This window comes from Salmo salar, chromosome 14, assembly GCF_965601325.2.
Source record: "Salmo salar chromosome 14, fSalSal1, whole genome shotgun sequence".
NCBI classification, from domain to species: domain Eukaryota; kingdom Metazoa; phylum Chordata; class Actinopteri; order Salmoniformes; family Salmonidae; genus Salmo; species Salmo salar.
Genome location: NC_138304.1, coordinates 77,456,932 through 77,471,302, shown reverse-complemented (window position 1 = coordinate 77,471,302; position 14,371 = coordinate 77,456,932). Strand labels below are relative to the sequence as shown.

General features: G+C 45.2%; 1 protein-coding gene across 1 annotated transcript in view; it reads left to right on the top strand.

Annotated features, from left to right (window-relative positions):
* LOC106570183 (protein Jumonji) overlaps nucleotides 1-14,371 on the top strand; it is a 95,202-nt gene that overhangs the window by 50,900 nt on the left and 29,931 nt on the right. The window contains exons 3-4 of the mRNA XM_014142229.3: nucleotides 126-246; nucleotides 12,196-12,365. Coding sequence (XP_013997704.1) covers nucleotides 126-246; nucleotides 12,196-12,365 — 291 coding nt within the window. The remainder of the gene's footprint in view (nucleotides 1-125; nucleotides 247-12,195; nucleotides 12,366-14,371) is intronic.

The following is a 14,371-nucleotide window of genomic DNA, read 5'->3' as shown; positions in this document are numbered from 1 at the left end:
TTGTTCAGCCCACGCGCTCCAAACACACATCAGCCCTCTTACTTTGTTCACCGTGTTTCTCTCCATTCAACCTGTCCTAGCAGTACACGACATGGTCTCTAACCCCTGTCCTCTTGTCTCTGTAGGTTCCCATGCCCGCGGCCAGCTCAACGGCTTGGGGCAGAAGGGCCACAAGGCTGACGGGTTGCAGTTCCAGAGCACCGATGGCAGCAGCGAGTACTCTGAGGATGGTCCTGCCAAGAAGAGGTGAGTGGTGTTAACCTATACTCTGGAGAGATCGTTCTCTCTGCGCGCTCTCTGCTCAGCAGCAGCTTTGACCAAGACCGAGTGAAGGTAGTGATCATCAGGGGGATCTCTATAGTGCTTTTTTCATGGCCTGCAGTACAGCCAAGGTGTCAGGTGTTTTCAACCATGGCCTGCAGTACAGCCAAGGTGTCAGGTGTTTTCAACCAGGTGATGTCAGCATTTGTTAATTCAGTGCTCTGTGTTTTGTCATGATGGGGTTGTGTGTGTGTGTGTGTGGGAGCGAGAATTATCAAAGCAAAAATGAATAATTGTGCTGGTAAATGGATGAAAGCCTCTGCCGTCTTTTATTAATTCACTTCATTCCTGCTGTATTCTCTTCTCAGTAATGGGACATGACAGTGAAGGGTAAAGACGAGTTTGATTCTGAAGAATGGGAACTCTTTAACCAGCGTTCATTCTTAAAAGGCGGAATGTTTTTAATTAGGGAGTTAAGAGATGTGTTGAGCATTTCCAATTAATAATTTAGGAAAGTTAATGCATTCAAATACAACAATTAGCTTGTTGCCATGTAATTTGTACTAGTGATTTTGTAATCTGTAATGGCCTTGGGAGAACGCCGCTTCACAAGAGCTTCTCTCACTCCGTTTCTCCCCTCAGGCTCATTCTCATGGGAAGTAGAATAAGACAGTTATTTGGAAATTGAAAATTGGTACATGTGCTTCTTATACCTTTTATTCTCCCTTTGAGATTCAAGTGATTGAACTCTAATGGGTTCTTTAGATCTAGTATAAAGAGAGAGAGGACTGTCTCCTTGGTGTGTGTGGAGATTGGATAAAGTTAGGGTGAAGACTCTGAAAACCGTCTATATAGTATATGAGTGAAATATTGTGCCCAGATTGAACATGTTGGCCTGGTCGTTCCTTGTAGGGTTCCCCTCTGACGTGGTGCTCTGTACCTCTTGGCTGACTGTCACCTGGGTAGTGTTTGTTCAGTTAATAAGATGCAGATACAGGAGACTGGTCCCCAGGAAGGGCAGATACAGGAGACTGGTCCCCAGGAAGGGCAGATACAGGAGACTGGTCCCCAGGAAGGGCAGATACAGGAGACTGGTCCCCAGGAAGGGCAGATACAGGAGACTGGTCCCCAGGAAGGGCAGATACAGGAGACTGGTCCCCAGGAAGGGCAGATACAGGAGACTGGTCCCCAGGAAGGGCAGATACAGGAGACTGGTCCCCAGGAAGGGCAGATACAGGAGACTGGTCCCCAGGAAGGGCAGATACAGGAGACTGGTCCCCAGGAAGGGCAGATACAGGAGACTGGTCCCCAGGAAGAGCAGATACAGGAGACTGGTCCCCAGGAAGAGCAGATACAGGAGACTGGTCCCCAGGAAGAGCAGATACAGGAGACTGGTCCCCAGGAAGAGCAGATACAGGAGACTGGTCCCCAGGAAGAGCAGATACAGGAGACTGGTCCCCAGGAAGAGCAGATACAGGAGACTGGTCCCCAGGAAGAGCAGATACAGGAGACTGGTCCCCAGGAAGAGCAGATACCTGTCCTATTTTCACCTGTGTGTGTGTGTGTGTGTGTGTGTGTGTGTGTGTGTGTGTGTGTGTGTGTGTGTGTGTGTGTGTGTGTGTGTGCGTGCGCACATGCGGTATCTTGCTGTACCTGTTATTGAATAGTCCAGCAGACCTGGTCATTGAGGCCTGGCAAACCTGAAAAGAAGAGCAAGATGGACAGATGGAGGAGAGAAGTAGACGGGCGTAGTGTCAACAACAGGCCTGTGTTCACTAGGGTGCTTTTCATTAGTTCTCATGCAGGAAATAAAAGCAGGCTCTCCCTCTCTTAATGAGCAGCCGGCTCACAGAGCGCTTGGCAATGGCTCAGGCCTTTTGGTGTGTATTGTGTGTGGAGGACGACTTCTTGGCCCTGGCATCTGCAGCCCACGCCAGTCTATAACATGTTGGCTGACTGAGGAGCTGCCAGGACCTTTCACACCTGGCAATGCAATAACAAGAGGGAGGAGGGAGGCGCAGGTGCATGGTTTTGGCTGCAGTGTCCTGGGGGGGAAGGGGGAGGGTCCCTGTGTGTCTGAGCGGAGGTGGGTCCCAGGGAGGCTTTTGGGATCTGGGTGATGTTTATCTTCGCAGGACACCGAGATGGGAGATCAGGCACCGGGACCTCCCCTCCCTGCCAAGTACTGAAGATGTGCTTCCCTCTTCCTCGTCCCCTTCTCTCCAGTTCCCAGCCACACTACCCAGGCTGAAGTAGGAAACACAGGGTTTAGCCATGGTGACCATAGTTGGAAAGCTCCACATCTTATGGTGATTTTATTGAGGCCAGTTCTCCTCAGTAGCAGAAGCCAAGTAGAGCTCATTGAGCTGCTTGTTTGTTTTAATGAATGCTAAGTTAATAATGCGCTTCTTTTCGGTCTTCTCACCCATCTACACACAATACCCGCAATGACAAAGTGAAAACATGTTTTTAGAAATTTGAGCACGTTTATCGAAAATGAAAAGGATATCTCATTTACGTACACTAAAATGTTTGAGGTCACTTAGAAATGTCATTTTTTTTTTAAATACATTTTTGAAAGTCCATTTTAAAATACCATTGATCAGAAATAGTGTAGACATTAATAAGGATCTGTGCCTTTTTTCAAATTTTCGCCTAAAATGACATTCCCAAATCTAACTGCCTGTAGCTCAGGCCCTGAAGCAAGGATATGCATATTCTTGATATCGTTTGAAAGGAAACACTTTGAAGTTTGTGGAAATGTGAAATGCAGGAGAATATAACACATTAGCTCTGGTGAAACATAATACAAAGAGAGAACCAACTTAAAAAGAAAAAATGTTGTACCATCTTTAAAATGCAAGAGAAAGGCCATAATGTATTATTCCAGCCCAGGTGCAATTTAGATTGGCCACTAGATGGCAGCAGTATGAGCAAAGCTTTAGACTGATCCAATGAACCATTGCATTTATTTTCAAAATGTTGTATCAAGACTGCCCAAATGTGCCCAATTTTGTTTATTAATAACTTTTCAAGTTTAAAACTGTGCACTCTCTTCAAACAATAGCATGGTATTATTTCACTGTAATCGCTACAGTAAATTGGACCGTGCAGTTAGATTAACAAGAATTTAAGCGTTCTGCCAATATCAGATATGTCTATGTCTTGGGAAATGTTGTTACTTACAACTGCATGCTAATCGCGCCTACGTTAGCTCAACCGTCCCATGGGGGACCTACCGAGCCTGAAGAAGTTTTAATGTTGTAAATGACTAGTGTAGCTGGAAACGGCAGATTTTTATTTGATGGAATATCTACATAGGCGTACAGAGGCCCATTATCAGCAACCATCACTCCTGTGTTTCAATGACACGCTGTGTTAGCTTATCCAAGTGTAGAATTTTAAAAGGCTAATTGATGATTAGAAAACCTTTTTTGAAATTATGTTAGCGCAGCTGAAAACAGTTGTGCTGATTTTTAAAGAAGCAATACAACTGGCCTTCTTTAGACTAGTTGAGTATCTGGAGCATCAGCATCCATCCTCAGTTTTCTCCTATCACAGCCATTAAACTCAAACTGTTTTAAAGCCACCATTGGCCTTGTGGTGAAATCCCTGAGTGGTTTCCTTCCTCTCCGGCAACTGAGTTAGGAAGGACGCCTACATCTTTGTAGTGACTGGGTGTGTTGATACACCATCAAAATTGTAGTCAATAACTTTACCATGCTCAAAGAGAAATTCAATGTCTGTGTTTGAAATTCACTGCTCGACTGAGGGACCTTACAGACAATTAATTGTATGTGTGGGGTACAGAGATGAGGTAGTCATTAAAATCATGTAAAACACTATTTTATGTGACTTGTTAAGCAAAATACTTACGCCTGAATTTATTTAGGGTTGCCATAACAAAGGGTTTGAATACTTATTGACTCAAGACATTTTAGCTTTTTCAATTTTGTATTCATTTGTAAAAATGTCTAAAACCATAATTTCACTTTGACATTATGGGGTATTGTGGGTGTGGGTGTGGGTGTGTGTGTAGGCCAGTGACAATCTCAATTGTATCCATTTTGAATTCAGGCTTTAACTCAACAAAATGTGAAAAAGTCAAAGGGTGTGAATGCCTTCTGAAGGCACTGTATATCAGTGATATACACTTAACTAAATATAAACGCAACAATTTCAAAGAATTTACTGCATTACAGTTCATATAAGGAAATCAATCAGTCAATTGAAATGAATGCACTAGGTCTATGGATTTTACATGAACTGGAATACAGATCTGCATCTGTTGGTCATGGATTCCTTTAAAAAAAAAAATAGGAGTGTGGATCAGAAACAGTCAGTATCTGGTGTGATCACCATTTGCCTCATGCAGCGCGACACTTCTTGATCAGGCTGTTGATTGTGGAATGTTGTCCCATTCCTCTTCAATGCTTGTGCGAAGTTGTTGGATATTGGCGGGATCTGGAACACTGTTGTACACGTCAATCCAGAGCATCCCAAACATGCTCAATGGGTGACATGTCTCAGTATACAGAAACTCGGATTTATCTGTGAAGAGCACACTTCGCCAGCATGCCAGTGGCCATTGAAGGCGAGCATTTACAACGCCAAACTGCAGTCAGGTCAAGACCCTGGTGAGGATGACGAGCATGCAGATGCGCTTCCCTGAGAAGGATTCTAACAGTTTGTGTAGACATCAGCTGTCGGGGTCATTGGTCTGACGATCCAGCACGTGAAGAAGCTGGATGTGGAGGTCCTGGGCTGGCGTTGAGACGCGTGATCTGCGGTTGTTAGGCCGGTTCGAGGTACTGCTAAATTCTCTAAAACGACATTGTGGCTTATGGTAGAGAAATTAACAAAATTCTCTTGCAACAGCTCTGGTGGACATTCCTGCAGTAAGCATGCCAATTGCATGCTCCCTCAACTTGACATCTGTGGCATTGTGTTGTGATAACTGCACATTTTAGTGGCCTTTTATTGTCCCCAGCGCAAGGTGCACCTGTGTAGTGATCATGCTGTTTAATAATTAGCTTATTGATATGCCACACCTGTCAGGTGGATGGATTATCTTGGCAAAGGAGAAATGCTCACTAAGAGGGATGTAAACACATTTGTGCACAGTCTGAAAGAAATATTTTTTGTATGTGTGCAACATTTTTGTGGTCTTTTATTTCACCTCATGATGAAGGAAAAAGGAAACCGCACACTGCTCTTGATAGTATCACTGATATTTAATAAGCTTACGTATCGGCCTCACGGCCTTCGTCAGAGCTTTTATTGAGTGGTCTTTTATTTCACCTCATGAAACAGGGGTCCAACACTTTACACGTTGCTCTTATATTTTTGTTCAGTGTATAATCAGTGGTGCTGTATGTGAATGATTATATGTTGCACTCCCTCTAAGGAATCCCACCATTTTAAAAGCAACCCATAGTAGTACTGTTGTGGATTTACAACTCATCGATAGTACTATTTACATGTGAAGTGTTTAGCTATATAGAACATCTCTTGACGAATCACGGGCTGTGTCCTGCCTACTATAGTGTTGTAATGACTCAGGGCAGTTTAAACTGTCAGTATTTCCAATGGATCTGGCAGGCAGGATATCTAACCCTGTGTAGCTAGCTACTGTAGCATAAGAGGGCCAGGCACAAAAAAACATATCACACTAAGTCACAGAGGATTGGCTGAACCATCTTCAGTTACCCTGCACTGTTACTGCTCTTACTGTTGTTACTCACAGTGCATGTGTGTTCCAGTGTTTTTTGTCTTTCTCTCTCCCATTTAAGTTATTATTCACGTTTGGTTTCCAAGTCAACAACCTCTTGTCACTGAGACTCATTTTATAATTCCTCTTAACTCCTCTCTCGCTCTTTCTCCTGCTCTCTAAACCGCTTTACCAAGCCTCTATAAAGATGGCAGGGATATTAATAATCAACTACATACTCTCACAGAGTGGTCTGAATAAACTCGATCATAATACTGTCTGCAGAGGAGTGTGTTATCGCACATTGTGATATTGTATACCCTGCCACCCCCTAGTGAACACAGTAGGGGAGATCTGAGATGGAGCAAGGCTTTGCCATGCACATTATTTGTTCCAGTTTCTCTATTCTCTGCAAGCTGCATGTATTCACTGAAGATAGTAGGCGTATCAAAGGAATAAAACTGCACCATCGCAACAAACTATACAGCAGTGCTGAAGAGAAGATGTTTGTTCTATCATGATCAGATTTGGACTGGGTGGCATTGCCCATGTTCCAGAACCAATCAGAGCACATGTGATGTCATGGATAATGTCATGGGTGTCTTCTGACCTGGTCCTGATTTTAAAGTGATGTCATTGGTGATAACCGCAACACAGCCTTTCTCTGAGCCTGAATATTGACCTGGCTTAGCTTGATTTAAGATGGCCGCCAAGCTCAGGGGTTAGAGGTCAGAGGCTAGGGTCAGTCCGGTAAAGCGGTCGACCCACTGAGCTGAGGAGATAAGGTGACGTTGTCCAGCTACGACTTAATAGACAGTTCATCACCTCACTGCTCTAAGCATAGAGAATAGTCCCACGTACACTGGTAGTATACTAATGAACAGTGGTGGACACAGTAACGTGGTAGTATACTAATGAACAATAGTGGACACAGTAAAACGTGGTAGTATACTAATGAACAATAGTGGACACAGTAAAATGGTAGTATACCAATGAACAATAGTGGACACAGTAAAATGGTAGTATACCAATGAACAATAGTGGACACAGTAAAATGGTAGTATACTAATGAACAATAGTGGACACAGTAAAATGGTAGTATACTAATGAACAATAGTGGACACAGTACGTGGTAGTATACTAATGAACAATAGTGGACACAGTAAAATGGTAGTATACTAATGAACAATAGTGGACACAGTACGTGGTAGTATACTAAAGTGCAATAGTGCACACAGGACAGGTTTGAGCCTCTCCTCTACCCACAGTTATGCATTATGCAGCACGTAGGCTTCGGTTGCTTTTAAGGAAATGATGTGCAAAGTGGATTAGGTGTGAAGATCATCGTGTAGGAGTCATTTAAGCCTTGTGTACACATCACACAACCGTGTGTACACATCACACAACCCTGGGCCAATACATTTGTTAGTCTGTGATGACTTGCATTGGAATGTTCGCCAACACTCCCTGTTTCACATCATAAGAGAAATGTGTTCACCACTGGTGTGCTTTCATCTTGTTTAAAATATCGGTCAATTTATCAGTGTTTTCTAAAGGAATTTGTTTATACAGTACATTCATAATACTAGACATATGTGCCCTGTAGCCATATCATGTTTATTTAGGCCAATGTAGGTTGATCTATTGTGGAGATTACGTTTTAACTCCCACATCCATCTCTTTAAATCCCTGGGTATCTTTTATATTCCCTTAGATGCAGTTCAATGCTGAGGTCTCAAACTCGTTGATATTCTCGCAGTATTTAGCCTGTCTATGACTACCAGAGCCATTGTGTCCAGAAAGCTGAAAGCAGCACACATCTCAATAGAGTTGTCTGAATAGAGCGCTCGTGTTTTAATATGGAGCGTCAGTGTCAAAGCCTAACAGGAGTCTAAATCCGAACTTGTGAATAGACTAAACACCACCAGGCAGCATGGACCTGCATCAAGCAGGACTATCAAGGTTATTCAGCATCGGCACATTCCACACAATGCTGTAGTTACAACCATTGCACCTTAGAATAATTTAATGGACCCTTAGATGAAATTCAAGAGATTTAGACTTCAAGACCCGGGGGTCACCAGGTCAGTCAGCTGCATCCAAGGCCATCTCTCCTCCAGGTGCTCAACACTCAGACAGAAAAGCAATAAACACATTAGCCGTGGTGGCTCTATCCCTGAGTGGCTCTATCCCTGAGTGTGGTTTACACTAACCCTGCTTTAGAATCCCAGTCATTTGGGTCCTCCAGGCTTAATGTTTGTATTGACAGCCATGATCGTGGTGCTGATGTTCCAGTGGAATGGTGCTGCTGTGAGGAGAGATGTTAGCCACAAAGCTTGTGGCTGTAGTTTCACCTGGATACTAAAGCCCGTGGGGTTAATCAGCTACATACTCCTCTCATGACTGTGTTAGTGTGATGTCAATCAATACTTTTAAACAAGGGCGCAGGAACCATTTTACTGCAGCTTAACTGAATATTGCTGACCTGCCTTGGCTTTACTCTGTCTTTCTGGGGCGGCAGGGAGCCTAGTGGTTAAGAGCATTGGGCCAGTAAGCAAAACGTCGCTGGTTCGAATATGCTGTTCTGCCCTTGATCAAGGCAGTTAACCCCCGAACAACAACTCCTCCCCGGGATGTCGGTTTTTAAGGCAGCCCCCTGCACCTCTCTCTGATTGAGGGGTTGGGTTAAATGCGGGAGACACATTACGGTTGAGTGCATTCAGTTGTGCAACTGACTAGGTTTTCCCTATCTCTCTCTCGGTCTCTCCTGCATGTGTGTCTGACAGTACAGTCTCCTCTCCAGCTGCTGAGCGCTGCAGTGTCTGACAGTACAGTCTCCTCTCCAGCTGCTGAGCGCTGCAGTGTCTGACAGTACAGTCTCCTCTCCAGCTGCTGAGCGCTGCAGTGTCTGACAGTACAGTCTCCTCTCCAGCTGCTGAGCGCTGCAGTGTCTGACGGTACAGTCTCCTCTCCAGCTGCTGAGCGCTGCAGTGTCTGACAGTACCGTCTTGTCTCCTCTCCAGCTGCTAGAGTTTATTAGGACCATCTGGAGCGGTTTAGAACCTCATTTAGCCACGGGAACCCAGGCAGTGTTGCCGTGACCGGCTCTGGGGAACCCAGGCAGTGTTGGCGTGACCGGCTCTGGGGAACCCTCTGTCTGACAGCTAATCAATGATACAGAGTAGAGACACATGTAACATCAGAGGAACGGCAGCTTTGAAGAGCGAGGAGTGGGAGGAAGAGGAAGATGAGGAAGATGAGGCTTGGATGAAGGGGACATCTTGCAGTAATCCTTCCTCCCCCTCTGTATGCATGCGCCTCCACTGCAGGTGCTCTGCTGTCTCTCCGCGTTCTCCCTCCTTTAGGCGCATTGCCAAGGCAGCTAGTCTGAGTCAGGATTAAGTGGTGCGTGGTGGTAATGAACAGCCTTGCTGAACTTCAGAACATGGCGTGCCTTTAGACACCTATAGAAGGAATACCGGGTAAATACGAAAGCACCTCAATAAGCAGCTCTTAAGTGACAGTGTCAAGAAGTTTGTGCATCAGCGAGACCTTTCTGCAGAGAGGCTCTGGGTTCGAGAGACTTTGTCTGCTGTTTGTGTCCATCTGGCATTGTGGGTACTTTGTGCCATGACACTTGGGGCATTGTGGGTACTTGGTGCCTCCTGGGGAAAGGTTAGTCTTGTGGTTCAGCCACAGTGCTCATTGGGGCTCAGGTCTGTCTAGACAGGATGTTAGAGGCATGGCCCATCTTTAACTATTGCAGTTCTCATAGAAACGTAAGTTGGACCAGTAAAACTAACTGACCCTACCTTTTACAACCCTGTCCAGTTAAATGGCTCTTATTTATCTCTGGTTCTATTCCCATGAAAGGAGAAGGATGCTATTTCTGAAGGGGCTTATTGAAAAACATGTTTTTATCCTGTTGCTGTCTGGGAGGCAGTCATTAAATACCCCTCATCCATGTTCTAAGGGAGTTGTTGTGATGGTTCTACCCGAAGTAAGTTGTAGTGTTGGAACTGCACTCTGGGAGACGTAGTGTTGGTTCTCCCTTAAATGAGCTGTAGTGTCAGGGAGCCACTGTAACTAATGCATCATGCATTAACTAATGCATGAAACGGAGAGTTCCATCCACAACATAATGATGGGCTGGCGAAACCAGCCGTCTGACACCTATCACCAAAGTCCTGTTCAGGTGTGACCTGCGGCAGCCAGTGGTCCTTCCAGGGGGAGCAGAAACTGAACCTTTTTTTTCCCTCTTCACTGGCTGATCTAAAGCATGACAACAGATTGGTTATCATACGGATGCACCTGCTCATCAAATACAGAATCCTTCTTGAACAATGGCTTCTCTCAGGAACCGGCCAGATTATTCCGTCACTGAACCGTGTGTGTGTGTGTCGATGCAATCTCGTCACAGCTTCTTGTTCAAGGTATTTTTTATTTTTTTATATCACCTTTTTTATTTAACCAGGTAGGCTAGTTGAGAACAAGTTCTCATTTACAACTGCGACCTGGCCAAGATAAAGCAAAGCAGTGCGACACAAACAACAACAGAGTTACACATGCAATAAACAAACGTACAGTCAATAACACAATAGAAAAAGTCTATATACTGTGTGTGCAAATGAGGTAGGATAAGGGAGGTAAGGCAATAAATAGGCCATAGTGACAAAATAATTACAATATAGCAATTAAACTCTGGAGTGATAGATGTGCAGAAGATGAGTGTGCAAGTAGAGATACTGGGGTGCAAAGGAGCAAAATGAATAACAGTATGGGGATGAGGTAGTTGGATGGGCTACTTACAGATGGGCTATGCACAGGTGCAGTGATCCATGAGCTGCTCTGACAGCTGCTGCTTACAGTTAGTGAGGGAGTAATTTAGTATTTGGTTGGGGTTATAGGCTGTGTATTGCTTTGTGATTCAAGTGCAATTGGAACGCTGTAGGTTCCGGGGGCTTGATGGAAACAAAATGCATTTTGGGTGTTTTCAGGGCATGATTTGCCATATTTAAACATTTTAATACATGAAGAAATCACTGTAAGATATCATGAAGCATTCCCCTACATGTAGCGCGATGAGACAATCACCCGGGTAGTCACAATCTGACTGGAGCAAGCGGCTGTGGTCTCAATTGATTAGTGATGCTGTCTGTGCCTGTCAACCCGACTAGCAGGGCTGAAAATCTCCTAACAAGCATCCGATTGAATGGGAGATTATTTCAAACAGCGTGGCGGTATACGGGGAGGCAGTATGACCGTGTCGTTGTCTTTTTCTGTTTATTGTAAGACAGGCGTGTATCTGGCATCAAACATCCCTGAGACAAAGAGATGATGAAATGATTGTGAAATGAAATGGCTGCGTGTGTGAGATAAGAGATGAAGAGGTCTGACCAGGTCCACCAGACAACCTGCTATTAGTATTCCATCCTGTCAGCCTGCTCCCCCTGTGGAATCAGAAGAAAGAAGAGACGGAGACCGGGCAGAAAAAGAGATCTGAAAGGCCCTGTGCATCTCAGAGAGGGAGATGGATAGACCGAGAAAAAGAGAGATCTGGCCATGAACGTCTGTTGGCAATTTGACGCCTCCTTTGTGCTTGTTATCAGTTGTCAGCTGCTGCAGAGGTCTTGGCTTTAATGGAGAACTTAATTATAAATCAGAAGTCTGTTGTTATGAGGTGGACGGCTGCTGGCTGGTGCTGCTGGGAGTTATTCTGAAAGAGCATTATCATTGTTTTAGCCTCCCTGGACACTGCAGTGTTGATATTAAAGATAATTAAATTATGTTCAAGGACCAGACTGATGAAATGAGTCAAACCAACAACTGAGACCAGAGATGAGTTAAACTGCTGAACAGAGGGGTATACTGCAAAGCTGGATCAATGCGTTAGCCAGCTGACTTTGATTAAACAAAAAAAAAGAAATACGTGGATTTTCGTTTTTGGTTGTCAATTAGACTGTGCCCATTTCAGGCATACCTTTTATTTTTTTTTAAAGATATTTCAGAATATTCGAGTTGGCTGGCTAACTCCTTGTTCCTACTTTGTAGTATACCTCTGTTTAGATCCATCCAGGGCAACTCTGTCAGAGCCTGGGGCCATGATTTAAAGGCCATTGAGCTAAGCCTGGGCTTCCAAACTAAATGATATGCATACACAACACAGGGTAGTGGGTCTGTGTAAGAATGTATGGGAATAATCCTGTTTTCACCTGTCTTCCCAGGCCCAGACTGCAAGCGCAGAGGAAGTTTGCCCAGTCTCAGCCCAACTCTCCCGGCACCACGCCGGTCAAGGTGTCTGACACCGCCCTGCCCGCCCCCTCCGCTCACATCAGAGACATCTCCAGACGGAAACCCAAGACTGAGGACTTCCTCACCTTCCTCTGCCTGAGAGGTACAGTAACCCTGTAGTCCGCGCCTAACATCTCACCCTTTCAGCCGCACACCCGTTCATCCACCCCTACACACACTCAACCCTTCATCCTCCCACCTCACTGCATCTTGTCACCAGGCCAACGCCAGGGCCCGATGTCAGGGCTCTGCTTCTCTAACATTAGTCAGGACTAGGGCTTCAGTACAGCAGTCAGACAGGGCTTCAGTCATGCAGCCACACATCTCGAGAGGCCCAGGCCTCCCTCCCCAGCCTACCTTTGACCTAGATCCAGGCCTAGCTGTGCGGCAGGAATAGTTCAGTCCAAGGTCCAGGTTCATTGACCCTGTTTTAAAACTATCTGACAAGGCAAACGCCCTGACAAGGCAAACACCAAACCCATTCTGTCCTCACAGGTTACACATTGACCATGTCTACAGGTAACATTTCAACAGTGTGTGCAGATAACAATGTTCATTATTCAGTCTCAACTTTAAGTGCCCCCCTCTGCACACACCTACACAGACATCCTGGTAGGGCCAGCTAATCCTGCTCCTGCACCTGAGGGCACTGAGAGGCCCGGGATGCTATCTGCCGCCCACCAACACAAACACGGCCCAGCTAGGGAAATAAGGGCAGCATTACAGGCTCAGGGTTCAGCTGAAATCCCACCTGGTTTCTGTAGTGTTATAACGTGTTATACAGGACTCAAGAAGTTCCACTGTCATGGCCAGTTTTCCTTTTACTCTTTATCTCAATTGTAAATTGAAACCTCAAAAGAGAAATCGAGAAGCAGAGTGGAGTATAACCTCACATCAGGAACAAAGGACCAAAAGGCTCCTTAACAGCTTCTACCCCCAAGCTATAAGACTGCTGAACAATTCATCAAATGGACACCTGGACTATTTACATCACCGCTGTTTATTATCTATGCATAGTCACTTTACACCTACCTATATGTACCTGGACTAACCTGTACCCCCGCACATTGACTTGGTACCGGTACCCCCTGTACAGTCGTGGCCAAAAGTTTTGAGAATGACACAAATATTAATTCCCACAAAGTTTGCTGCTTCAGTGTCTTTAGATATTTTTGTCAGATGTTACTATGGAATACTGAAGTATAATTACAAGCATTTCATAACTGTCAAAGGCTTTTATTGACAATTACATGAAGTTGATGCAGTTAATATTTGCAGTGTTGACCCTTCTTTTTCAAGACCTCTGAAATCCGCCCTGGCATGCTGTCAATTAACTTCTGGGCCACATCCTGACTGATGGCAGCCCATTCTTGCATAATCAATGCTTGGAGTTTGTCAGAATTTGTGGGTTTTTGTTTGTCCACCCACCTCTTGAGGATTGACCACAAGTTCTCAATGGGATTAAGGTCTGGGGAGTTTCCTGGCCATGGACCCAAAATATCAATGTTTTTTGTTCCCCGATCACTTTTGCCTTATGGCAAGGTGCTCCATCATGCTGGAAAAGGCATTGTTCGTCACCAAACTGTTCCTGTATGGTTGGGAGAAGTTGCTCTCGGAGGATATGTTGGTACCACTCTTTATTCATGGCTGTGTTCCTAGGCAAAATTGTGAGTGAGCCCACTCCCTTGGCTGAGAATCATCCCCACACATGAATGGTTTCAGGATGCTTTACTGTTGGCATAACACAGGACTGATGGTAGCTCTCACCTTGTCTTCTCCAGACAAGCTTTTTTCCGGATGCCCCAAACAATCGGAAAGGGGATTCATCAGAGAAAATGACTTTACCCCAGTCCTCAGCAGTCCAATCCCTGTACCTTTTGCAGAATATCAGTCTGTCCCTGATGTTTTTCCTGGAGAGAAGTGGCTTCTTTGCTGCCCTTCTTGACACCAGGCCATCCTCCAAAAGACTTCGCCTCTCTGTGCGTGCAGATGCACTCACACCTGCCTGCTGCCATTCCTGAGCAAGCTCTGTACTGGTGGTGCCCTGATCCCGCAGCTGAATCAACTTTAGGAGACGGTCCTGGCGCTTGCTGGACTTTCTTGGGCGCC